This window comes from Hypanus sabinus, chromosome 9 (genome assembly GCF_030144855.1).
Source record: "Hypanus sabinus isolate sHypSab1 chromosome 9, sHypSab1.hap1, whole genome shotgun sequence".
Lineage (NCBI taxonomy): Eukaryota > Metazoa > Chordata > Chondrichthyes > Myliobatiformes > Dasyatidae > Hypanus > Hypanus sabinus.
This window is the reverse complement of record NC_082714.1, coordinates 139,725,552-139,751,519: the sequence shown is the minus strand read 5'-3', so window position 1 is coordinate 139,751,519 and position 25,968 is coordinate 139,725,552. Positions and strand designations below refer to the sequence as shown.

The window sequence follows — 25,968 nt, the reverse complement described above, 5'->3', positions numbered from 1 at the left end:
TCGTGCTAAAATATTTCCGAATTAATTTCCGCCGGCTGAGGGTTCCGCTTTTGTTTTCTTCCTCAACGTGAGGGAACGTGGCTGGGTTTGAGTGTGTCGAATGTGCAGGATGTGAGCGGCAGGTAGCGCCGCCCCCCTCTCGGTGGAAGGGAAAAAACAGAGAGGCAGTGGGGAGAGCGAGGATGCATAAATTGCATTTCAGCGGAGAGTCTATGTCGGACGCCTTGTCCAGCGATGTCCAGGCACTTAATAAACTCTCCAACCAGGTAATTGCTGAGAATACAATTCCGTTTATTTTCAAGGGTGTTTAAAGAATGCGAGAGTGTTTGAAACTGCGTGGAAGAGGGATAGAGTCAAATGTGAGCTGTTTATTTAGGCCGTGTGTATCAGAGGATAACAGAATGTCCAGAAGCGTCTAGGCTCTAGCAGAAGCCCATTTAAACACAGGATCATGGTACCCGTTGGGAACTCAAAATATTAGAAAAGCCTAATAGGCCAAAGAGCCCCAATATCCTGATAATTTACTTCAAAGTTCTGTGTGGACAGCCTCCATCGCAATATAGAACACAGAACTAACAAAGTCACTTCTAAGTGTGTGTTATAGTCCCCTGGAAAGAGTTGGTCATGAATCTTAACACAAGTGCTTCTGTGCTCCATTCATCTCTTTAATCCTCAATTTTATTGTTAAAAGTTGGCTTTCTTTATGAAAAGTTTACAAGTACATGAGAATCTCTGTCCAGAAGTGCAAAGCATAACGTCAGCTACATTCAGGAAGAAAATATCAATTTAATAATCCAAACAATATTTCTTCAACAAAATCAGCATTGCAGTGATACAGAATTGTGGCTGATCCTAGGAGATAAGGTTCATAAGATGTTCATACTTAACACCTTTTTCTTGTCCTTATGCTCTAATAACAGGCACATTCAATTAATCTAAAATGCAAGTTACATTTTAAATTTTGCTGAATAAGTGCAGTTATGTATGTGAACAATCATCTTCTTTCTGCTGGTGGGGTTACCAATACAGCTACCCTCACTGCTTGAAAAATACCAGAACCTTGGATCAATAAAGCTGTTCTCGGCCTTTGCTATTACACCATCTTTATTCCTTGTTATAACAAGTATGTGATGAAGCATTTTGTGTGTGTGTTTAAAACATTTCAGAGTTTATCCAGACTCCTATGTACTAATATCATTTAACTAGTCAAAATATATATCATTAATCTGGATGAGGAAACATAATGCAACATCTAAATTTGCAGTGACACAAGACAGGGTTGACATAGGGTTTGGAGGCTTGTCTGCCTCCATGACCCAGGGAACTATGCTGGCTGAAGACAGGGCTTTATGATTGGAATTGTGGAACGGTCACCAATGCCAAATGGGTCAAAAGGTAGAGGCCAGACTAATAGTGGTCCACTGGTCCTCCAACTGAGAACTAATAACCCTGACTGGTCAAAGGAAAAAGAAACAGCAATGAAGAATCCTATAACTGTGTGTGACTGTATCGATAAGCAGAGATGAAGGATCTTTATTACTGCCCTAAATGCCAGCAGCGTAACAGGGCTGGGCTAGGCAGGGAAAGAGGCTGTGGATGGAGAGGATTTCTGAGGAGGTTGTGATTTGTTGAAAAGTCAGATGTGAAGTTACACCTTTGTTAGAATAAAACTGAAAGTAGATTGTAATCTGAAAGCTGATAGATTAAGAAAAAGGGAAAGCACAACAGGACGTGAGATCCTGAGAAGTTGCTAAAACAAAGAGTTCATGTGAGGCAAACAGATTGGAAACCAAATAGCAAGTTGTCCTTCATTGCAAGAAACTTGGAGTGCAGAGGCAGTGGTGCTTAGCTGCAGCTATATAAATCTTTAGAGAAACCTTGTCTGGCTATATTTTATTAGGAGTTTGTGAGGAATGGGTATGTCACCATGGACAGTCGCAAGTTTTTACAAATATACTGTGGAAAGCATTCTAACTGGTACGGGGGGGCACAGCACGGCACAGGATCTAAACAAGTTGCTGGAAGTTTTAATCTCAGTCAGCCTCTCCAGCAACCAGGGCATCATCAGAGAGTGATACCTCAAAAAGGTGGCATCTATCAGTCAGGATCCCATCACCCAGACATGCCCTCTTCGCACTGCTAACATCAGGGAGGAAGTACAGGAACCTGAAGGCACACACTCAACAATCCAGTAACAGTTTTTTATCCTCTGCCATCAGATTTCTGAATGGACATTGAACCCATGAACATTACCCTACTACTTATTTTTCTCTTTTACAGTTCTTTATAATTTTTATATAGTATACAATTACAGTCAGAGTCCAGATTTTAACCCAATTGACATGCTGTGGCATGATCTGAAAAGGGCTGTTTATGCAAGGTATCCCAGGAATATTGATGTGCTGAAACAGTTTTGGATGGTCTAAAATTCCTCATTGTCATTGTGCAAGTCTGATTGTTTAAATGGTGTACTCAGTATTGGTTAGAAGTACAATTGTTTGTGTGTAATTAGTTAGGCAGATTGGTTCAAAAAAGTATGTGAATCCCTGAGGCAGTGCCTTCTACAAAAGCTATTTGGAGTCAGGTGTTCCAATCAATGAGATTAGGATGGAGGTGTGGGTTGTAGAAGTGCCCTGCTCAATAAAACAGACGTACAAAGTCAGCTTACTGACAGAGCCTACTCTTCTCAAGAAAGATCTGTTTATGTGCATCATGCCTTGATCAAAACAACTTTCAGAGGACCTTAGAAAGAAGAATTGTGGAGATGCATTGAAGCTGGAAAAGGCTACAAAAGCATTTCTAAAGACCTGAGTGTTCATCACTAACAGTAAGAGAAATTGTCTACAAATGGAGGAAACTCAGTACTGTTGCTATTCTCCCTAGGAATGGGCATCCTGCAAAGATCACACCAATAGCACAATGTGCAATGCTGAAGGAGGTGAAAAAGAACCCAAGGATAACAGCAAAAGACATGCAGAAATCTCTAGAACTTGCTAACGTCTCTGTTAAGTGTATCCACTATAAGAAAAGCACTGAACAAGAAGGTGAAGGACACCATGGAGGAAACATCTGCTCTCTGGAAAAAAAACATTGCTACAAGTCTCAAGTTTGCAAAAGACCACCTGGATAATCCAGAACACTTCTGGGACAATGTTCTGTAGACAGTTAAGACAAAAGTTGAACATTTACACCAAAATGTCAATCAAACTATGAAGCATGGTGAAGGAGCATCATGGTTTGGGACTACTTTGCTGCTTCAGGGTGCGGACAGCTTACAATTGTTGAGGAAACAATGAACTGAAAATCATGTCAAGATATTTCATAGGAGAGTGTCGGGTAGCAATCCATCACTGAAGCTGAATAGAAGTTGGATGATGCAACAAGATAATGATCCAAAACATAAGACTGACCAAGTGATCAGCCATGATTGTGTTGAATAATGGAGTGGGCCCAAAGGCTCTCTCTGTGTCCTCCTCCTTGGAATATGAGACCATAAGATGTAGGAGCAGAATTAAGTTACTCAACCCATTGTGTCTGCTCCGCCATTCCATCATGGCTAATTTATTAATCCTCTCAACCCCATTCTTCAGCCTTCTCCATATAACGCTTGGGCCCTTGATTAAAGAAGAACCTGTCAAGCTCCACTTTAAATGATTCGGCCTCCACAGCTGTCTGTGACATTTAATTCTACATGTTCACTACTCTCTGGCTAAAGGAACTCCTCCTCATCTCTGCTTTAAATGTACATTGCTCTATTCTGAGGCTGCACCCTCCAGTGTTAGATGCGCCCACTTTAAGAAACATACTCCACACGTCCATTCTATCCAGACCTTTCAATATTCGATAGGTTTCAATGAGATCCTCCCCTTATTCTCATGAACCTCTCCAATGACAGCACATCTTTTCTTAGATAAGGGGCCCAAAATTGCTTGCAATACTCCCAAGTGCAGTCTGACCAAAGCCTTGTAAAGACTTAGCATTGCATCCTTGCTCACATGTTCCAGTCCTCTTGAAATGAATGCTAACATTGCATTTGCTTTCCTTACCACTGTCTCAACATGCAAGTTAACCTTAAGAGAATCCTGCACAAGGACTCCAGAGTCTCTTTGTAACTCTGATTTTTGAATTTTCTCCCCATTTAGAACATTTTTATTGTACATAAATTAAATAAGTAGTGCAAAAAGGGGGAAAAATTAGTGAGGTAGTGTTCATGGGTTCAATGTCCATTCAGAAATCTGATGGCAGAGGGGAAGAAGCTGTTCCTCAATAGTTGAGTGTGTGCCTTCAGGCTCCTGTACCTCCTCCCTGATGGTAGCAATGAGAAGAGGATATGGCCTGGGTCATGGGGTCCTTAATGATGATGCTGCTTTTTTGAGACGTTGCTCCTTGATGGTGTCCTGTATTATACCAGCACAGCCACCCCACCCCCTCTCCAAGGTGTCTCCTTGGATGTTAAGCTCCCAACTATGATAACCTGTCAGCCACGTTGTGGTTCTGCAAACTAATTCAGGCAGCATTTTTATTTATGTATTTAAATTGGATATGAATTGGCAAGCTATAAGTTGTGTTCAGGAACGCATATTAGTCCCTCAAAAGGATCAGAATAGTGTTGACAATTACATTCTTAGTAATAACCAGTTCAGTAGTTCCCAACTGCTGATCAGGATACCTTTATTTTGCCTGGCATTACAATAATGTCAGATTAGTCAACAAGCTGTTTCAATCTTCAAATTCACAAGCTGGTTAATATTTTTACTTTCAGCATTTTGTGATGATATTTATGCCCTAACTGTTCTTGTATAACTTTAAGAATCACTGGCCTTTTTGGCATTTGTCTACTTTGACTGGTCTTCTTTCTTGTCCAACTGGAAAAATAAAATTTCAGGAGAAATTCACATTGGTACTGTGTATTTGGAAATTAAAAGGAGTACCCCAGGCAGCCCTGAACCTGCAGTGCCATTAAAGACATCTGATTGGAGCTTCAACTCTGCATTCATGTCTGCCGAAGATAACTTGTATCCCTTTGTTATCAAGTATTTGTCTGGTTTAGAAATATTCAAGGACTCCCTGACGCTGCCCTTTGAAGTAGAATTCCAACGACTCTCAAGTCTCAGAAAAGACTTTGCCTCATCTCTGTCTTAAGTGAGCAAATGCATATTTTCAAATGAAGACCCTTAGATTCTCCCGTGAGAAAACCCCTCAGGATTTTCAAAGTTTCAGTCTAGTTACCTCTCATTCTTTTGAAGTCCAACATTACAGACATAGATGTCCTAACCTTTCCCCAGAAGATAACGCACACATTTCAAGAATTAGCCATCCCTTTCCACCTTAGTTATAATCTAAGTTGCTATTGTAGGAACAGTGAAAAAGGATGAAGAAACAAGATCTGCAGTCATTGTGATTGTGAAAGTACAGTAGCTGAAGCTTTTTTTAATTGATGGCAATAGAATTTAAATTTTATCAGGTTATTTACATTAATTGTGCCCTCAGATTATCTTGAATGTGCTGTATTGTCATTTATACAAATGAAGGGCTCTTTTTGCTTTCTTTTACAGCAATTTTCAGCATTGACAGAAATAATCTTCCGCTTTGTTACAGAACCCACAGAGGTAAGAAAAGTAGTACAATTTAATAGTACTCAAAAGTGCAGGTGGTTTTCAAACGGTGACATTCCTCAAAAGGAAATTTCACACTCGTTCAATTTCTGGTGTGGTTAGTTCAAATAATTAAACTGAAATCATACTACCCTGGCTACCAGAAAATTTAAAAACTTTAATATTGATTTTTAAATGCATATTGTAGGTGTTACTTTGTGTTGTATTCTTTTAATCAATTAGTTCTAAAGTTCTTAAAAATTATTTCTAGTCTTGTAACTTTTTGTATTCCAGTGTTAAAAATGTTACAGAGGTATACATATGTCTATCATATCCACAATGTTGTTTTCTTTCTCACTTCAAAATTCCCGTTCTATCTCTCGGCATTGGATACCGAACTCAAACAATAGGGTATCCAGGGGAAGCCGCACTAAGGTTTATGTTAGTGTTGCTAAGAATCAAGTATTAAAAGTTGAAGAATAGGCAAGGTTTATCTTTACATGATTATTCTTCCATTCTGATTTTAAATTCAGCTTCTGCATTTGAGTCCTCTAAACAATAAGTTCATAGTATCAAATAAAACTGAAGATCTAAAATGATGATAATTGTCTGATTTGTCATTACACTACCTTCAGTAAGAATCTTTATCATAATGGGAATATGTTTAACTTTAAAGCTTTTAATTCTGCTTGGAATATTTTTAAAAACTAACAATTTCTTTTTTTTCCCCAAATGTCCAGTCGGTGCGCTTATTAAGTGAGCTCTGCGAGTTTGCATCACAGAATGGAATGAGTTCAGGCCCATTGAAAAATATAGTGAGAAGTGTCCTGTTGATTCCTAATGGTGAGGGGATGTTGGATTTCTATCAGGTGTACTGCTACTGTTTAGCTTTTTAATCTTTCCTTTTCTTTAGGGAAGTTTAAGTATCAGTAATATAAAATTTTACACATTGTATCAGTGTCATGCAAGTTTTGTTTCTACAGTAGATAATCAAAATACAGTAGATAATCACTGAAGCTCCAAAATAAACATGATTATTACCCACAATTACTGGTCAATCAGTACCATGATTTAAGGGATTACAATCCCTTAATTAACTAAATTACATAATTGTGCTTGTGTGATCTCTAATCTTACAAAAGGCATTTTCATTTATAATATGTAGAGCAATACTCAGCTGACATATTTGGCCTCACTCTGGATTATATTCTGTATTTATTTACTATGAGATAGAAATGAAGAAAGGCATATTCTGCTACTTTTAGCTTGCTTCTGGTTATTCCTAACTTAAACACTCAGTCAGGTGGAAATTAAATGGAACATGGATTTAGCTATTACTTGTGATACTTGTGATCGCTAAATCTCTTATTCTATGTGTTAAGTGAGTTAGAGATGAAAGCTTGCTTTCGCTATTTTTCCTAAGCTACATAAGTTAGGGAAATAAGATGTAAGATTATTTTAAAATGTTTATAACAGTTATATTAAGAATTTTGAGGAAAATGTACATAATTAAAATTAAAGTATGCTCAATTTTGCTACAGGTGCCTTGAAAAGAAATTTGACAGCTGAACATGTCAAAGCTGATTTCATTACTCTGGGTATGTTGCATTAGGAATGAACAAAATATCTTCAATAAATTATCCTCCTAAGTATTAAAATATGCTATGTTTTTCTTAATTATCAAGGACTAAGTGAAGAAAAGGCGGGATGCTTTGCAGATCAGGTAAATTATTTATTTCCACCACATATAAATATTATGGAAATGAGGTGGACATATTAGAGATTTAATTGAGTTTTAAGATTTGTTTCAGTATCATTATTCAAAGATTGGGTGATGAGTCAACTCGGGAACCATCGGTAAACCATGCTAGAATGCACACTTCAATTCAAGGATAATCTACACTGACAGCATCTTTTTCAACTGACATTGCTTTCAAGACATTTTAATCCATAATTACGTGCTCTTCAGATTTTTCAATGCTGTCTTAACAGCCAGTTATAAAGTATTAAAATATTCTGCAAGAAATGGAAGTTTCTCACCATATTTGAATATAATCCCTGATGAACCGGCGGCAGAAGTTTGCAAACCCCAGAAATAGCTGGAGTTGCTTGTGTGTCGTGGGTCTTGGCCACTCCGCCACAGCCCAGATCTTCTCGCGATCCGATCTCTCTCTCACCCACTCTTGATGATGTACCCTAAGAAGCTGACTCAGGGGACATGGAGCTCACACTTCTCAGCTTTAACGAATAATTTGTTCTCCCAAAAGCCTCAGTGGAACCTGACTGACATGATGGGTGTGTTCCTGGAAACTATTAGAGAGGATTAGTATGTCATCCAGATAAACAAACACAAAACAGTTAATAAAAGTCTCTTTGGACATCATTAATCACAGCTTGGAAGACGGTGGGGGTATTGGTGAGGCTGAATGGCATGACCAGGTATTCGAAGTGACCAACAGGGGTATTGAATGCTGTTTTCCACTCGTCTCTCTCCCTTATTCTGATCAGATGGTAGGAACTTCGTAGGTCCAACTTGGAGAAGATTGTGGCTCTGTGAAGTGTTTTGAAAGCAGAGTTTGAGGGTCAGTGGATACTTGTTCTTTATGGTTATATGACTTTGGCCTCGGTAGTCGAAGCAGGGATGTAGTGAACCACTCTTGTTCCCCACAAAGAAGAACCCTGCGCCCACCAGGGAGGACTTCGTTAGTCCTGAGGAAGGGTCTCAGCCCGAAACGTCGACAGTGCTTCTTCCTATAGATGCTAACTGACCTGCAGTGTTCCACCAGCATTTTGTGTGTGTTATAAAAACAATCCCCTGCTTTTAATCTCCGGAGTCGCTCTGTGGGAGGAAGATGGCTCTGTCCCAGCTGCATTGGTTCCTCTCCCAGGGCGGTGGAAACTGCCGGACCAGGAGCTATTCTAGGAGTGGTGGAGGAGAGAAGCTAGGGCTAGGAAAAGAGTGTAAAGCATGTTGTGGGGTGACCAAAAGTGTAGGACGACCAGTCCTCTCTCTCTCTCTGTCTCTCTCTGACGTCTTGGAGTCAGTTGTCCAGCCTGGTGGCTAGGGAGACCAATGAATCCAGGCTGTTAGTGTCATCCCTAACCACCAACTTGTCCTTTACCATGTCAGAGGCCTTGCCAAAATACCTCCTGGAGTGCCTCATCATTCAACCCGGAACTCCACAGAGTATTCGGCAACACTGCGTGAGCCCTGATGGAGGGTGAGTAGACGCTTAGCAACATCTTTACCACAGATGGGGAGGTTAAAAATCTTCCTCATTTCTGAGATGAAGTGGGAAATGAACAGTAGGTCTCTGGCTGATTATCCCAAATCGCAGTGGCCCATGCTATGACACTCCCTCGCAACAACCCCATGATGTATGAACAGCATCCGAACGTATGTGTCTTTTTTGTCCAGGTGGGTTAGGGCCAGGTGGAGGGTGGTGGCAATGGCATCATCTGTTGAGTGGTTGGGACAGTACGCAAACTGCAGGGGGTCGAGTGAGGGGGGGGGCAGCAGGGTATTGATATGCCTCATGATGAGCCTCTCGAAACACTTCATGATGATGGATGTAAGTGCAGCGGGACGGTAGTCATTTAAGCAGGACACTAAAGACTTCTTCAGCATGGGGACGATGGTGGTGGCCTTGAAGCATGTTGGAATGGTGGCACTGCTCAGGGAGATGTTGAAGATGTCAGTGAGAACATATGCTAGCTGGTCTGCACATCCTCTGAGCACTCTACCAGGGATGTTGTCTGGTCCAGCAGCCTTCCTTGGGTTGACCCTGCACAGGGTTCTTCTCACGTTGCCACGGAGAGACACAGCACCTGGTCATTTGTAGGAGGGGTGGACTTCCTCGCCGCCACGTCATTTTCCGCCTCAAACTGGGCATAGAAGGTATTCAGCGCATTGGGAGGGAGGCATCACCTGCACAGTCAGGTGATGCTGTCTTGTAATTGGTGATTTCCTGGATGCCCTTCCACGTGCACCACATGTCGCCGATGTCCTGGAGGTGACTGGATTAGCTGTGCATGTGCACGCTTTGCCTCTCTGATGGCTTGGGACAATTTGGCCCTTGCTGTTGTTAGGGCTGCCTTGTTGCATGCTCTGAAGGCGGAGTCATGGGACCTCAGCAGCGCACGCACCTCTGCAGTCATCCATGGCTTCTGGTTGGCACATAATAGTGATGGTCTTGCGCAGAGTAACATCATCAATGCACTTGCTGATGTAGCTGGTCACAACTTATCATATAGCTTATCAAGCTTTGTTTCCTGGCCCTGAAATGAGGGGAGTTCCATTCATCCAGTGTACAGCTGGTGGTCTGCCATCAGGCAGCTTCCTCAAGAGCTGAGCGGCCTAATTCTGCCTCTCTGCTTTATAGTATTATACCATAGTAGTTTGCTCAACTTCCTTCCTTATTTGGTATGAGATATGAACCATTTTTCAAGGCCATGCTAAAAGATGAATTTTGGGTGGGGAAAAAAGAGGCAACATGTGCTTGGAGGCAGAGAATGTGAGTGCTGATGCTGTGTACTCCTCTAAGTTGGTAGAGTCGCCATAGGTTGCAGCCTCCCTGAACATGTGCAAGTCAGTGTGCTCAAAGCAGTCTTGAAGAGCAGAGATGGCTCCTGCTGGCAAGGTTTTCACCTGCTTCTGAACTGGTCTCAAGCGCGTGACAAGCAGTCTGTATGCTGGGATTAGCATAACAGAGATGTGGTCTGAGTATCTGAGGTGGGGGCGGGGCTTTGCCCGGTACGCGTCGGGGATGTTTATGTAAATCAGGTCTAACACGTTCTTCCCCCTCGTTGCAAAGTCCACATACTGATGAAATTTGGGGAGCACTGACTCAAGGTTCGCGTGGTTAAAATCACCTGCGACAACAGACCTTCAGGGTGTGCGTTCTGCAGTTGGCTAATAGCCCCGTACAGTTCACAGAGCACCTCCTTAGCATTAGCCCTGGGAGGAAAGTTAATTGAAGAAATATTGGCCAGAACAGAAGATAATTTACTTGCTCCCATTTGACAAAATGAAGGTTAAAACTGAAGGGTCTCAAAAAATATAGAGGTGATTTTTGAATACTTTTGTTGAGTCTAGTTCCATGTGGCTCTTATTGTTCACAGTATTTTCAACCCTAATTTTTAACTTGATATTCAGTGGGAGAAAGCAGAGGAATTTTATCATGAAACAATATTACCCAGTGTCCATAAAGCAAGTAAAGGGGTTTAACTGAAGGTCATTAGCTACAAATTAGTCTTCTATCTCACTATCTTCAATATTTAATTTAATAGTTATTTTGTGTTATAAAAGAATTAGGGAATATGAATCAAGAACGTGGAGTTTGGCTGTGATTATATTTAGTGACAGAATAGGCTCAAGGTGCTTTATCCTAGAATATGTCTCTGCTCTTAAAGGAAGCTCCATAAGTAGAAGGTTAGATTTAACGAAGCATCACATTCCATCTCTATTATTTTGTCAGGTAAAATTTCTTACGTTTAACTTTGGAATACAAAATAATAACACTCATTGAACCACCTGTGTACAAATAAAAACAGGCTATTTAATATAACTGCTATACTCTAAGTTATATTGATCAGTAGGCAGTAAGAACATTGTTTAATCGTGTGTTGTACTTTCAGTGGAAATTGCATTCGGCAGTACTGTCAAGACTGGCACTAGGGCAAACAATGACCGTCAATCAGTTGGTAGATATGGAATGGAAGTTTGGAGGTAATTTTCTGTTATAGTAATCTTTATTATAATGGCCTAAATCTTCTTTATACAGGTTGAGTAGTCTTTATCCGAAATTTCAAAATCCAAAGAACTCCAAAATATGAAATTTTTTGAGTGCTGACATGACATCACGAGTGGAAAATTCCACAAGACACGATGAAATTTCTCAGGCCTCTGCACACCACAAACAGTCTGAGAAGTGACCTCACATTTGTAATGAACAGAAGTTAATGAAAAATAGAAAAGCACTGCATAAAGTGAAATCTGAAGATCTCAGTTGTGTATTGAAAGACTGGATTTGTCAGCATCAGAGTCAACATATCCTGTTTAACGTAATGCTAATCATGAAACAAAGATCTATCACAATGAACTGAAAACTGAAAGTAATTGTAAATATTCAGTAAGCTGGTTGTAGAAGTTTAAGAAAAAGCACATTAAATTTTTTAAGATTTATGGTGCTAAAGCATCTGCTGATCACAAACCAGCAGAGTTTGCCAAGATCGTTGCTGATAAAAATATAGCATGCTGAACGGATGCATCAGTACATATGTGTGATGAACAAGTGTAAGACAAAGACTTCTTACTGGTAGCACATAAACTCAGAGTCGGAAATGATGGCAGTCCCAGGCTATCTCATTATATATTCCAAAATCTGAAATCCAAAACACTTTTGGCCCCAAACATTTTGGATAAGGGGTACTCTACCTGTATTTAACTCAAATAAACTTTTTCCGATCTAAATGATGTTAGAAAGGCAGTTAATGACTCAGATTGTAAAGAATATTTTTATGGCACAGAAGGAAGGTATTTGGCCAATCAGGTTTATACTGGCTCCTATAAGCGCAGCCCTATTTCCCCACTCTGAAGCCATATTACTGCAAATTACAAAGACACAAGAGGCTGCGGATGCTAGAATCTGGACCGACAAACAATCTGCTGGAGGAATGCAGTGGGTCAGTCAGCATCTGCAGGATTAAAGGGGGGTAAAACAAAGCTTAATTACTTTCCGCCTGTAGGTGCTACTTGACCCACTGAGTTCCTCCAGCAGATTGTTTGCAATTGCAAATTATCTTCAGTCAAATTCTATTCTATTCAGTTCCTTTCTGAACCCAAAGGTTAATTATGTTTCTACCTCCCACACATTTGGTGAATCCACTCATTACCGCATAACCTTCTATTAATTCCTTCTGCCCAAAACAGAGTCTAAAGAATATCTGTCTTATATTGACAGGAAGATGGAAACTGACCTCATTATTGCAGATGTGTTACTGAGGATCATATGTGTGACAAATCCTCCAAGGTTGAAAATACTCTAAGCCATATCTTTCTGCATAAAATAACATCACATCACCTTACCTTGCCAACATGATTTGCATCCCATCTCACCTCTTCTGCAAAAATGGCTTCTAATTTACTATGTAGTGAGCCAAAATTCCCAAACATAATCATAATGTCTGCAGGATGTTTTAACTTTCCCACTACACGTGCACACTAGAAACACTGCAAAAATACTAACTTTGATACGACATGGACTTATAGAACAACCTCTTCAAATTTTGCTTCCTAATAACTTCAGTAGTTTCTTCTTGTTCTTTTTTGTCACTATTTTGTGTGATTTTGATCAGGGTGGCGTAAAGATAATGAATAGTGTAATGCTCAACTGAACTGAGTATGCTTAGACTCTTGATTACTTTGTGGGCTGATGTTTTATATAGGTTCTTTCCTTTTGCCGTTTTACACAATTTATTTTTTGGTGAGGGGTTTGATGTTTTTATGTGATTGGGTTCCATGGCTTTCTTTGTTTTGTGGCTGCTTATGGAAAGATGAATCTCTGGGTTGTATACTGTATATGTACTTTGATAATGTTCTTTGAATCAATAACATGGGTGATGTGTAAAATGTTTAAATTGTTTAGTATGAATCTGTGCCTCTTGTGTAGAGTATATTCTGGATTCAAAGTTTAGTCTGCAGCTGTCAATTTATTCTGATCTATTAAAGAAGAGCACTTTACAATCTTATAAGAAAGATGTGTGAGGGCTTTGTTTTCACTGTAAACTTGCTGATACTCCGGTTTTCTTTATGGCTGTTGTATTTAGAAACAAAAATAGCTTGAGAGTTCCTGAATCATTCCAGGGCAGTGGAAACTGTTATGTTTGTCTTCTTTGAAAAGTTTCAATTCTTTTAAAGAATTCTCCTAAAAATAGAAATTTATTACTGGCATTTAATATTTATTGAGTTTTTGTTTAAGACAAAAGCATAAACACGAACAATGGAAATATTAGCTTATCATCATTCTCTTTGTTGTTTTCAGTAACTGCAGGGAGCAGTGAGCTTCAAAAAGTTGGTAGCATATTTTTACAGGTAATCCTTTTATTATTTTATAATAGTCTTGCATCAACATTTCATTTTGTTCTCAATTATATCACCATCCATTTTCTTCTGTGATTGAGTACACACAGTCTTTATACTTAATGAAGCTAACTTAACTAGCTTGTGGAAAAATAGCAACTATGTTAAGGAAATCTAAGCAACAAGTCTAGCCTTTTAATGTTTAAAGTTGAGTTTTGAATCATATTTTTAATTTTGAGTTACCTAAATAAAATTACTATCATAGTGCTGCTAATATTTCAGTACTTCTCTTTTTATATCATCTAGTTGGTTGTGACTTGTTTCATTATTTTTATCTGTCTGAATGTAGCCAGAAAATTGCCTGTACTGGCTCCCTACCCACTGCTGGATATCATGCCTAATATCTCCCATGGCATCCTATTAATTGTCCTTAACTTTTTATTTATTTTCAACAATGCCTTTGAAGAACATAAAGACTGTTTTCGGATGTACCCTGAGAACATGCCACATGTACCTTACCACCCCTGTCCTTGAAACTCAAATTGTGTGTGTTGCTCTAGATCCCCAGCATTTGCAGATTTTCTTGTATTTGTCAAACTCTCTGTTGGACATCCAGTACTTAATGAACAGAAAGTCCATCCATCCAGCAATACTTTGGGAAAACTGAACCATTTTCCTTTAATGCCTGTTCCACATTCTTTTCCCCAAATGCCAGTTTTATCCTTGTCTTGAGGCTGAGCCTCATATTTAACCTTGAGCTAAGCTTTAGACTGCATACCATATCATGCATAAAATAACTAATCTTGATCATTCTAACATTAGCCAACCTGCTTTCTGCCACACTTGACATGCCACCAGAGCCCCCACATGTCCATTTGTTCCACTGCCTGACTTCCATCTTTCACATTCCTCATTTTTGACGTCATGCAAAATTGTGGTTCCTGTCCTTAATCGCACCAAGTTGCATTCCCATTACTCTTGTAATCTCTGACTTTCACTGGATTCTATTTAAGAAATACCTCTGTTCACAAATTCTTCTCTGGCCTCTCACCCTCTTTATTATAAAAACTTTTTTCATTCTTCAACCTGCCAAGATAATCTTGCTCGACAAACAAGAGAAAATCTGCAGATGTTGGAAATCCAAGCAACACACACAGAATGCTGCAGGAACCCAGCAGGCTAGGCCGCATCTATGGAAAGAAGTACAGTCAACATTTTGGGCTGAAACCCTTTGGCAAGACTGGACAAAAAAAGCTGAGAAGTAGATTTAAAAGGTGGGGGAGGGGAGAGAGAAACACAAGGTGATAGATGAAACTGGGAGGGGAAGCGATAATGTAAAGAGCTAGGAGGTTGATTGGTGAAAGAGACACAGGGCTGGAGAAGGGGAAGTCCGATAGAGAGAACAGAAGGCCATGCAAGAAAGAAAAGGTTTGGAGCATCAGAGGGAGGCAATAGGCAGGCAAGGAGATAAGGTGAGAGAAGGAAAGGGGGGATGGTGAAGGAGTGCAGGATTACTGGAAGTTCGAGGAATCGATGTTCAAGCCATCAGGTTGGAGGCTACCCAGACAGAATGTAAGGTGTTGCTCTTCCAACTTGAGTGTGGCCTCATAGCGACAGTAAAGGAGGCCATGGAGACCATCATCGACTTCATCAAATTGCCTCCAACTTCAACCCTGCACTCAAATTTGCCTGATCCACTTCCGACACATCCTCCATCTAACTGTCTCTATCTCTGGAGAGCTTATCTACTGATGTTTAGTATAGACCCACAGACTCACAGTTATTTGGACTATACCTCTTCCCACCGTTACTTGTAAAAACGCCTTCCCCTTCTCTCAGTTCATCCATCTCTGCTGTATCTGCTCTCAGTACATCTGCATTCGCGCCATCCCCCGTCCCTGGTGCTTCTTCTCTCCCACTTGTCCCATCCCCCGGAATGCTCCACCCTTGCCATTCCTATCATCCTTTGCTCCTGCCAGATTTACAAACATGCTCTCTACCCCACATTAACAAAGACTGTACCATTGAGGCACCCTGGCTATCTAGATATATCAAAGATATCAATTGCACAGTACTGTGTGGCAGATTTTGCTTGGAATAATTATGAGATTGTTCGCTTTTTTTAAAAGGTAGTATAAATTGTCATTGTTATCTCCAATCTAGAAGATGCAATCTACAAAGAACAAATTCCTACATATATTCTTACAAATTACTCATTTTTTCCTTATTTATAGAAAGCAACAGTTTCAATTGTGGTAAATTTCACAGGGTGCAGGTAGTCCTCTGAAATTTTTACAATGGGAGTTCTTCATATGAGCTGGGTTGAGAATGTAGATGCTTATTCCATCATAGTGGGCCACAAGTCTTCTCACACCTCCTCCACAGATGATGATATTTTCCAGCTTGGATTTTCAGATTTTTTAAATCTGGAGACTCTGGTTAATGTTCCTGTTGTCTTAGGATATGTTTATAGCATAGTAGTTGCTAGTGCAGTTCAGAAAAACAGAAGCTGAGCATTGGTCCTTATGGTCTGTTTGACTGTGACATACAGTATTTGTCCATTGGACATCTGTGGAACTCTGCCTTTACATAAATAAAGTGTTGTAATAAGATAAAGAACTAGAAGCTCTCCCAATAAAATATTAAAATTCCAAAACTTATAGGTGAGGTGAAGGCCTCCATCGGTCAGTGTTGACCATAGATGTTGTGACCTAGCCGTCTGGGGTGTATGACATGGAGAGCAAGGTGCCCCTCTCCACGCATCTGATGAACCCAAAGGAATGGCAGAGACTGATGCAGTTTGGTACCAGCAGCGTTACAGGAGTTGCCAGTGAGCATTGAACTCTTTAGGGATTCCAGCTCCAGATTTTTCCCTCGGAGTTTACTTCTGAAGCTTTCCCCATGAGTGGGTATAGTCGCAAGGCAGTGGAGGTTTGAGATCAGAGTCTTCCTTCTAGATGAGATGCCAACTGTGGCTGACGAGCCCCATCTGCCCAAAGTGACCAGTTTAAGTCACCAGTGACGCGCCTTTGCCCCTTCTGTCAGTAGAAACAGTTCCATTGGGTTTAGTATCCAAACCACATATGAAGGCCACGAGCTGGACTTGACTGTTAGAGGCTATTTGAGGCACACACCATTGGGAGCATTTAATAGGCAATGAGAGCTTGTCTGCATTACCACCCCAGGCTATACAACCTTAAGGAACCCAAAACTTATAAATATTGTGGTGAAAATCTGGAAGATCAAAAAAAGGCTTTCATTTTACTTTCACAAACATGAGAAAATCTGCAGATGTTGGAAATCCAAAGCAACACACACAAAATACTGGAGAAACTTGGCAGGTCAGGAAACATCTATGGAAAAGAGTAAGTAGTCAGTGTTTCAGACTGAGACACAAACAAAACATCAACTGTTTATGCTTTTCCATAGATGCTACCTGACCTGCTAAATTCTTTCAGCATTTTGTGTGGGTTCTTTTGATTTTGCTTTGTTTGATTAGTACAACAGATCTTAGTGGAGTTTTGAAGTATGTATTCTCCAGGTTTTAAGGCTTGATTTGATTTTAATGTGTACCTACTGTCTGCAAATTCCATCTGATATACCAACAACAGTAGTTAGTATTTTTATAGCTTAATGCCCTAAGGTATTCCTTACACCGGAACATTTATAAAAATAGGAGTGCTCACCAAAGAGATGAATTTTAAATAAACTTAAAGTGGAAAAGACCAAATGTGGTTTAGGGTGTGAATTCCAGATATTAGGACAGACACGTTGAAGCAATTGAAAGGGATGTTGTGCAAGAGGTTAGATTGGAGGAATGTAAACATCTTAAAGGATTATATTTTTGGAAGGAGATTCGGTAATAAAAAGGGCGAGGAGAAAATTCAGTGAAGTATTTGTAAATGAGTGATAATTTTATAATCAAAATATAGATTAATTGCAGGTCAGAAAACACAGAACCTATTGTCAATTAGGATGTTGACATGTATTTTAGGTGATCTTGTATTTAAGGAAGGAGAATGAATGCCAAGAATCGTTGCTAGAACAAAAGCATGTTTGAGATTTTGATCTGCAGAATACAAAGTGTAGAAACTTACAAATTTCTACATGGGTGCCATGAAGAGTATTCTAACTAGCTGCACCACCATCTGATATGTTGAGTGGGGGGCACTGCACAGGATTGAAATAAGCTGCAGAAAGTCAGTTCCATCATGAGCACTAGCCTCCCCAGCATCCAGGACATTTTCAAGGAACAATGCCTCATAAAGGCAGCATCCATCTTTATGGACCCCCTATCATCCAGGCCATGCCTTTTTCTCATTGCTACCATCAGGGTGGAGGTACAGAAGCATGAATGAATACACTCAACAGGAACACACTTCACCTCTGCCATCAGATTTCTGAATGGATGTTGAACCATAAAACATAGGAGCAGAATTAAGCTATTTGGCCCGTCGGGTGTTCTGCCATTCATTCATGCTGATCCATTTTCCTCTCCTCAGTCCCACTCCTCAGCCCTCTCCCTGCAACCTTTGATGTTGTGTCCTATCAAGCTTTGCCTAACTAACTGCCCTCCACAGCTGCCTTTGGTAATAAATTCCACAAATTCACCACCCTCTGGCTAAAAGGAATTTCGCTGTACCTCTATTTTAAATGGATGCCCTTCTATCCTGAGCTGTGCCCTCTTGTCCGAAACTCCGCACCATGGGAAATATCCTTTCTACACTTACTCTGTCTAGGCCTTTCAATACGTGAAAGGTTTCAATGTGCTACCTCCCATCTGTCTATATTCCAGCGAGTATGGACCCAGAGTTATCAATGTTCTAACCATACCAGTAACTTTCCTGTATTACCATGGGCTCTTAACTTGGTAAGCAGCCTCATGTGTGGCACCTTGTCAAAGGCCTTCTGAAAGTCCAATTATACAACATCCATTGCATCCCCTTTATCTATTCTACATGTAATCTCCTCGAAGAGTTTGTCAGGTTTGTCAGGCAAGATTTTTCTTTAAGGAAACCGTGCTAACTCTGTCCTATTATGTCCTATGTCATCAATTTCTCCATAACCTCATCTTTAGCGATTGACTCCAACATCTTCCCAACCACTGAGGTAGTGCTAACTGATCTACAATTTCCTTTCTGCTGCCTTCCTCCTCAAAGAGTGGAGTGACATTTGTAATTTTCCAGTCCTCTGGCACCATGCCAGAGTCCAATGATCTTTTTGAAAGATCTTTACTAATGCCTCCACAATCTCTACTGCTACCTCCTTCAGTACCCTAGGGATACAGTTCATCTGGTCCAGGTGTCTTAAATACCTTTGGGCCTTTCAGCTTTTTGAAAACCTTCTCCCTTGTAATAGTAACAGCACACACTTCTCTTCCCTGACACCTTTCAGCATCTTTCACAGTGAAGACTGATGCAAAATACTCATTTAGTTCATCTGTCATCTCCTTGTCCCCAATTATTATTTCTTAGGCCTCATTTTCTAGTAGTCCTATGTTCACTGTCATCTCTCTTTTATTTTTTATACACTTGGGAAAAGCTTTTACAATCCACTTTGATAGTGTTTGCTAGCTTGCTTTTATATTTCATCTTTTTCCTCCTCATGATTCTTTTAGTTACTCTCTGTTGGGTTTTAAAAGCTTCCCAATCCTCTGTCTTCCTACTAATTTTTGTTTTGTTTTATGCCCTCTCTTCTGCTATTACGTAAGTTTTGACTTCCCTTGTCAACCATGGTTGTAGGAGCAAAATTAGGCCATCCGGCCAATCAAATCTCCTCTGCCATTCAATCATGGCTGATCCTTTTTTTCCCCTCCCCTCTCTTCCTCAACCCTAGTTTCCAGCCTTCTCCCCGTAACCTCTGATGCCATGTCCAATCAAGAACCTATACAATCTCTGCCTTAAAAGAAACATGACACAGGCAATAATCCAGAAATTACTACCCGGGAGGTACTGCTTCTCAGCTTTCTACCTAGCTCTCTAAATTCTCTTTTCAGGACCTCTTTGCTTTTCCTTCCTAAGTCATTGGTACCAATATGTGCCTATCATCTGGCTGCTCTCCCTCCTCTCCAGACTGTTGTCTGTGCAATCCGAGACTTCCCTGACCCTGGCACCTGAGAGGCAACATACCATTCATGTGACACACACAAAATGCTGGTGGAACACAGCAGGCCAGGCAGCATCTATAGGGAGAAGCACTATTGACGTTTCAAACCAAGACACTGATCCTGAGTCCTGACAAAGGGGCTCGGCCCGAAACGTCAACAGTGCTTCTCCCTATAGATGCTGCCTGGTCTGTTGCGTTCCACCAGCATTTTGTGTGTGTTGCTTGAATTTCCAGCATCTGCAGATTTCCTCGTGTATACCATTCACGTGTCCTGTCACGTCCACAGAATCTCCGGATTCTGTGTCTGTTCTCCGGATTATTGAGTCCCCTAGCACTACTGTTCCATTCTTCTCCCTCTTTCCCTGCTGCACCATGGACCTATGCTCAGTGCCAGTAACTCAGTCTCTGTGGCATTCCCCTGGGAAGTCATCCTCCAGTCCACAACAATGTACTTATTTTCATGGGGAATGGCCCCAGGACTGCTCTGTGCTAACTGCCTATCCACATTTCCATTTCTCCTGATAGTCGCCCCTGCAACATTGGGGTGACTACTTCCCTGTAACTCTGATGGATTATCTCCTTGCTTTCCCGTACAAGCCAAAGGTCATCCAGCTGCTGCTCCAGATCCCTAACAATGGTCTTCAAGGAACTGCGGCTGGATGCACCTCATACAGGTGTATTTCCCTGGGAGAAATGAAGAACACTCAACAGCCATTTGCTACTCTGGGTACAGTAAGAAAAAAAAGGAACCTTAACAGAAGCTTACCCGAGAGCCAATCCCTCTTTCAAGCCAAAGCCTGACACTCCTGCTCTCACCACTGGCCTACTCCCAATGATGACAGCCTCGACAACAGTCGTCCTGCTTGTCCCTTCTGTACTTTTAAACAAGCGTCGCTGACCATCAAGAAACCTCATCTCTGTGGCCTGTTCCTGCTGCTGATTGGGCCATCGGAATGAGCCTGATTGCTTGTGAAGCTCCCCTTTTAAGCAAGTGTCTCGACCTGTGGGAAACCTCATCTCTGTGGCCTACTCCTGCCGCTGATTGGGCTGTCAGAATGAACCCATGAGCACTACCTCACTACTTACTTAATTTAACTTTTTTTTACATATATATAAATTTACTGCTGCTGCCAAACAACCAATTTCACGACATATGACATGTTAAACCTGATTCTGATTCTGAGATTCTGCCTAAATCACAGAGATGGTCGCAGGTGGCTTTAGTGATAGTGGTGCAAAAGTTCATCTCGTGGTTAGACAAAATACCAAAATAGTGTAATTTTAGATTAGCTTTACCATTGTTCAGGGAAAAAATTTGAATCAGTGGCCAGAATTTATTGATTAGGAGAAAAAAAATGATGATTTCCCAATATTTAGTTGGAGAAAAATTCTATTTTATAGTATAGGACATCCCGCATGAGGTATGACAGTTTATAGAAATAGTGCAGAATTCAAGAAGGCTGTTTTCAAAAAAAAGGTAATGGTGGGGAGGGAACTAGGTAGTTATCTGCAGACATTTTTGGTAGAAGTTGATTTGTTGATGAGATACCTGAGGTATTGGTTCAGAAGTGGAAAGGGAGACGGAAAACTAAGCTAATTAATTCTCTAGCATTTCAGGAGAGCTAAGAATGGAACCCAGAGAACCACTGGATGATGGAAGAGTTTTAAGAAGATTGTGTGACCAACTGTCAAAGGCTAGGACAAAATGAGAAGGATACAAAGATGGAATACCATTTGTTACATTGGTCAGGGGCATCTCAGTTCTGTTGACGTATAAAACCTGACTGGAGGATTCAAACACCAAGTTGTAGGAAAGATAGCATAAGCTTGGGAAGCTACAGAACTTGGAATGACTGCAGGATCAGAGATGGTGATAACTTGTGGGACTCTTAAGGAAAGCCAACATTACAATTTATTCTATTAACTATGCAGAAATCATTAGTTACAAAAAAATTATTCCTGGAAGATTATTATATTCATACATAGAGTTGGAGCATTGTTTAAGGTGCAAACATAAGGAAATCTGCAGATGCTGGAAATTCAAACAACTGACGAAGGGTCTCAGCCCGAAACGTTGACAGTGCTTCGCCTTGTAGATGCTGCCTGGCCTGCTGTGTTCCACCAGCATTTTGTGTGTGTTGTTTATCATCAATTGAGGTGACCTTTTGGGGCAGAATTTAAACAGCCTTCAAATTTCCAAACCACAGATTAAAGAGTAGTCCAGTATTCTATGGAAATGTCAAGGGGAGGAGGGTTCTGTTTCCAGCATGGTGAACCTTCAAACAGAAATAATAAAGACAGCACTGGCAAGATTTTTTTCTATGTAGGATGATGGACTTGGAGAATATCGTTCACAAGTGTCCTTAAATTTTTCATGTCACTGAAAGATCGAGGGGGCATTTGAGAAATGATTTAACACCTTACATAGCTGATTGAAAATAGACAGTATCAGGGAAGGAAGGAAGGATTGGAAATATTTTTAAAACAATACCCAAAACTAAGGCAAAATGAGATTAATGCTACTAAATTTGCAGACAACAGAAGCAATTTTTTCTATGTTAACATCATGATAAATTCTGACCTCTGATTTACTGCTGTGTCTTTTAAAATGGTCACTGAGTAACTATTTAATCAACTTATTCTCAGATTTGCCTTGTAAATATATGTAATGAGAAATTGCACAAGTTATTCAGCAATCTCACAAGCTTCATGATGTAACTAACAGTCTTGGTATTTTTTAAATTCCAGTTAAAGTTAGTAATCAAGAAGGGGAACAGAAGTGAAATTGTTTACATGGGTTAGTATACACATTCTTTGAATTTTATGTGTATTTTTAATGCTTAAATTTGTTTTAAGATTATCACTAAAGTATTTTTATTTTTGTTTTAGAGTTGACTTTGCCACAATTTTATAACTTCCTGCATGAAATGGAACAAGCCAAGATGAGCCTTGAATGTTTTGGTTAAATTACTGCTTTATTCTGCATCAATTTAAACAAAATCCTTTCTACTTGTCCAGAAATTGCATATACATTGATGTTATGCAAAACACTTGATTCATTAGTTGTTGAACCTCTGAGAAGAATTCATTGATTTTTCTACTGTTCCAATGAATTACTTGTTAACATAGTTTTACTATTATCTAAATCAAAATATTCTGTTTTTGAGATAAGTATTCATTCTGTTTTGTCATAAATACTGTGTAAATAAAAGTCAATTTGAGAATTTGCTGAGAGTGGAACTCTCAGTGACTCAGAGTGAAATTTAGTTTAATATATGGAATTAATATAAAACTGGTAAAATAAAAAGTTAATGGAAAGTGCTGTTTAATAGCTGTCAATTTGCTATTGTGATTGCCAAAGTAGTGGGTTATCATTGGAACTCGGAGTGAACTCTTGTAACTTAGGTGTGGCTCATAAAGGTGTATAAAAGAAAAACTTTATCTGCTGGTACTCACTTCAGTTACTATAAGCTGTAGCTATATTGTTAAAAAATGATATCCTGTTCTCCAAAATAAAAGATGACTACAATTATCAAAAGTATGCATGTGATGCTGCAAGGATAATAATTGATGCAGAGTTGTATATGTCTGTGGGAGTCCTCTGTTATGTTAAGGATGAAATAGTCAAATATTTAATTAGTAAGTTATATAACATAATCTGATTAAATATACAATTATGAAATGTACAAATGAATTGAATGTCCGATGACCCTCTAATTCCCAGCCGGGAATTGAGAACTATTTCTTGTATCTAACAATGACTGTTTCCATTTCCTGTTTGAAATGATTTCATAAAGATTAACTTGTAGGTTGGGTCGGCCGTAAGGAATGCAAATGCACTGTTAGAAAACACCTTGAGAGGACTAGAATACAAAAGCAAGGGTGTAATTCTTGGGTTCTGTAAGGCATTAGTCAGGCCACACTTAGAATATTGTGAGCAGTTTTGAGCCCCTTATCTAAGAAAGGATGTACTGACATTGGAGAGGTTCCAGAGGGGGGTCATGAGAACGAACCCATGAATGAAAGGGTTTAACATGTGAGGAGTGTTTTAATGGTGCTAGATAGAGTGGCACAATGTCAGAATAGAGGGGTGTCCATTTAGAGTGGAGATGAGGAAATTTTTCTTGTCAGAAGATGTTGAATCTGGATTCATTGCCACAGACGGCTGTGTAGGCCAAGTCATTAGTTATATTTAAGGAGAAGTTTGGTAGATTATTTATTAATTAATTGGCAATCAAAGGTTACTAGAAGAAAGCAGGAGAATGGATGATGGATCAGCCATGAAGGAGTGACAGAGCAGACTCAATAGACCAATAGTCTAATTCTGCTCCCATGACTTATGAATATGAGTGACATACTAATTTTGTCACTGAATACAAATAGATGCAGACCCTGAAACAACTAAGACTGTTCACATAAGGTATTCCTGCCTGATAATTTATTGCACTTTTGGTCTGCTTCCAGGTTTTCAGCCAGGGAGTCCACCATTCTGTCTGGAACATTTCATAAATCGAAATCTAGGAATTACTTCTGTGTTGGACTTTAATTAGACTAATCTTAGTATCAATGCAAATTAAAACACATGGGACTGTTGTTAAAATCATGGTGTCAATTGCACTTCAAAAACATTTAGCCAGTGTAGAATAGTGACATGAATCTCTTGGATACAAAAGGTAAACTTTAACACAGACATTTTAAAGCACACAGTATTTTTATTATATAAAAATAAGTTTAAAATCAAAATTTTAACCAGGTTATTTTATTTTGTAATATTTTTGAGGTGTAAGCATTTTTTGATTAATTACACACCTATCAGTAAAACAATTTTGAATTTCTGGTTCATTAGTAATGTGAAATAAGGAAAAAACAAATCCAAAGCAGTGAATGCATTTTTTTCAGTTGTGCTGCGGGGGAGGGGGAAACTGCCATTCATTACAGATTATATACCCTTTCCTGCATGCTGTTGGCAGATGATAAATTCTTTTTGGATGCTTAATTGCTTCTCTGGAACTGTGACACATGCCATGACTGACTACATAATAAACCTCCCATCCCCCTTTTCCCCAATCACAGTTGATTCCTGCATGCTATGTGTATACAACCCATCATCCACCACCAAAAAGATTTAATATTTTAATTTATTGCTGTCTACAAAGCAAATAAATCAGTTAATTTTTATTCAACATAAATTATGCAACCTAGTGTAAAATTTCAATTCTAATAAATTCAGGAAGACTAATTACAGAGTCCCAGCTGTAAAGATTAGTGCTGTACAGATAAGCTTTGTCAATAAAAAAAACATAAGTTGTACTGTTACCCTTCCTCTCGCAATCTTATTTACCTCCTTATATCCTGAGTTACGTGTCCTCATATCTCCATTTGATACTACTGTTATGTATTGGAAGCATAACCTACAATCGGTTAAGTAGCTTTACAATATTTTGGTACTAAAGTTGTTTTGCTGGTTATAGCATGAATACAGCCACATTCTCCACACAAGAATTGGACAATTAATCTGACACCAAAATCTAAAATCAGTAGAACTGTTACAAACTTAAAAGCATTTTAAACTTTTACAAATGTCATCACATTTAATCACACATCGTATTTATCTTGTTGTTAAGGAATTTAATTTGAGTAAATCTTTGATCAAATGCTTAGCATTTAAAATGTAGATTTTAATAGCTCCTTCTTGCAAAGCACAAACTCAACATCATTTATACATCTTGAATTTCATAAGCATGATTACACAAGAACGTGGCTTTAAATTAACCTTTCATAACATGATTTACAATTCAAGTTGGGCAAAATATTTAAATGAAATCTAAGAAATATCTCAATACTGATACAGTGCAATACCTTGAAATGTACTGACAGATGTTACATGCACCAATCTGTACTTGCATAATCATAGTCTAGGGTAAAGTAATGTAATATATCTATGAAGCCAATTTATTTTCTCAATTTTCCTTGCCTCTGCTGAAGGCACAGTTTCTGTCAAGGTTGCAGTTTTGCAGCTGTGGCACACCACATCCTTCAAGTGGTCATTTATCATATGTGTACCAGGCAGAGAGTTTGTACAGGTTTTGAACAAGGGATACTGTGGGTTTCATTGTGTCATATCCTTAAAGGATCACTAAGTAGCAAGTAGTAATATACACCCTGATTTTTCCCCCTTTATGATAAAGG

The 25,968-nt window shown here is 39.5% G+C and overlaps 1 protein-coding gene across 1 annotated transcript; it reads left to right on the top strand.

The window, feature by feature from the left end:
• Window positions 1-107: 107 nt before the first annotated feature.
• On the top strand, window positions 108-25,095 carry commd7 (COMM domain containing 7). The gene is made up of 9 exons (XM_059980696.1): window positions 108-266; window positions 5,556-5,609; window positions 6,335-6,437; window positions 7,136-7,192; window positions 7,280-7,317; window positions 11,232-11,322; window positions 13,637-13,686; window positions 22,528-22,576; window positions 22,669-25,095. The coding sequence occupies exons 1-9, from the start codon at window positions 183-185 to the stop codon at window positions 22,743-22,745; spliced, it is 603 nt and encodes a 200-aa protein (XP_059836679.1). The 5' UTR covers window positions 108-182; the 3' UTR covers window positions 22,746-25,095.
• The last annotated feature ends 873 nt before the right edge of the window (window positions 25,096-25,968 follow it).

What these genes read in the sequence shown, in the direction of transcription:
- commd7 (XM_059980696.1), top strand. Translation starts at nt 183, where the DNA reads ATGCATAAATTGCATTTCAGCGGAGAGTCTATGTCGGACGCCTTGTCC. An exon ending in TTGTTACAGAACCCACAGAG is followed by an intron (nt 5,610 to 6,334) that starts GTAAGAAAAGTA and finishes CCAAATGTCCAG; the next exon opens with TCGGTGCGCTTATTAAGTGA. An exon ending in TATGGAATGGAAGTTTGGAG is followed by an intron (nt 11,323 to 13,636) that starts GTAATTTTCTGT and finishes TGTTGTTTTCAG; the next exon opens with TAACTGCAGGGAGCAGTGAG.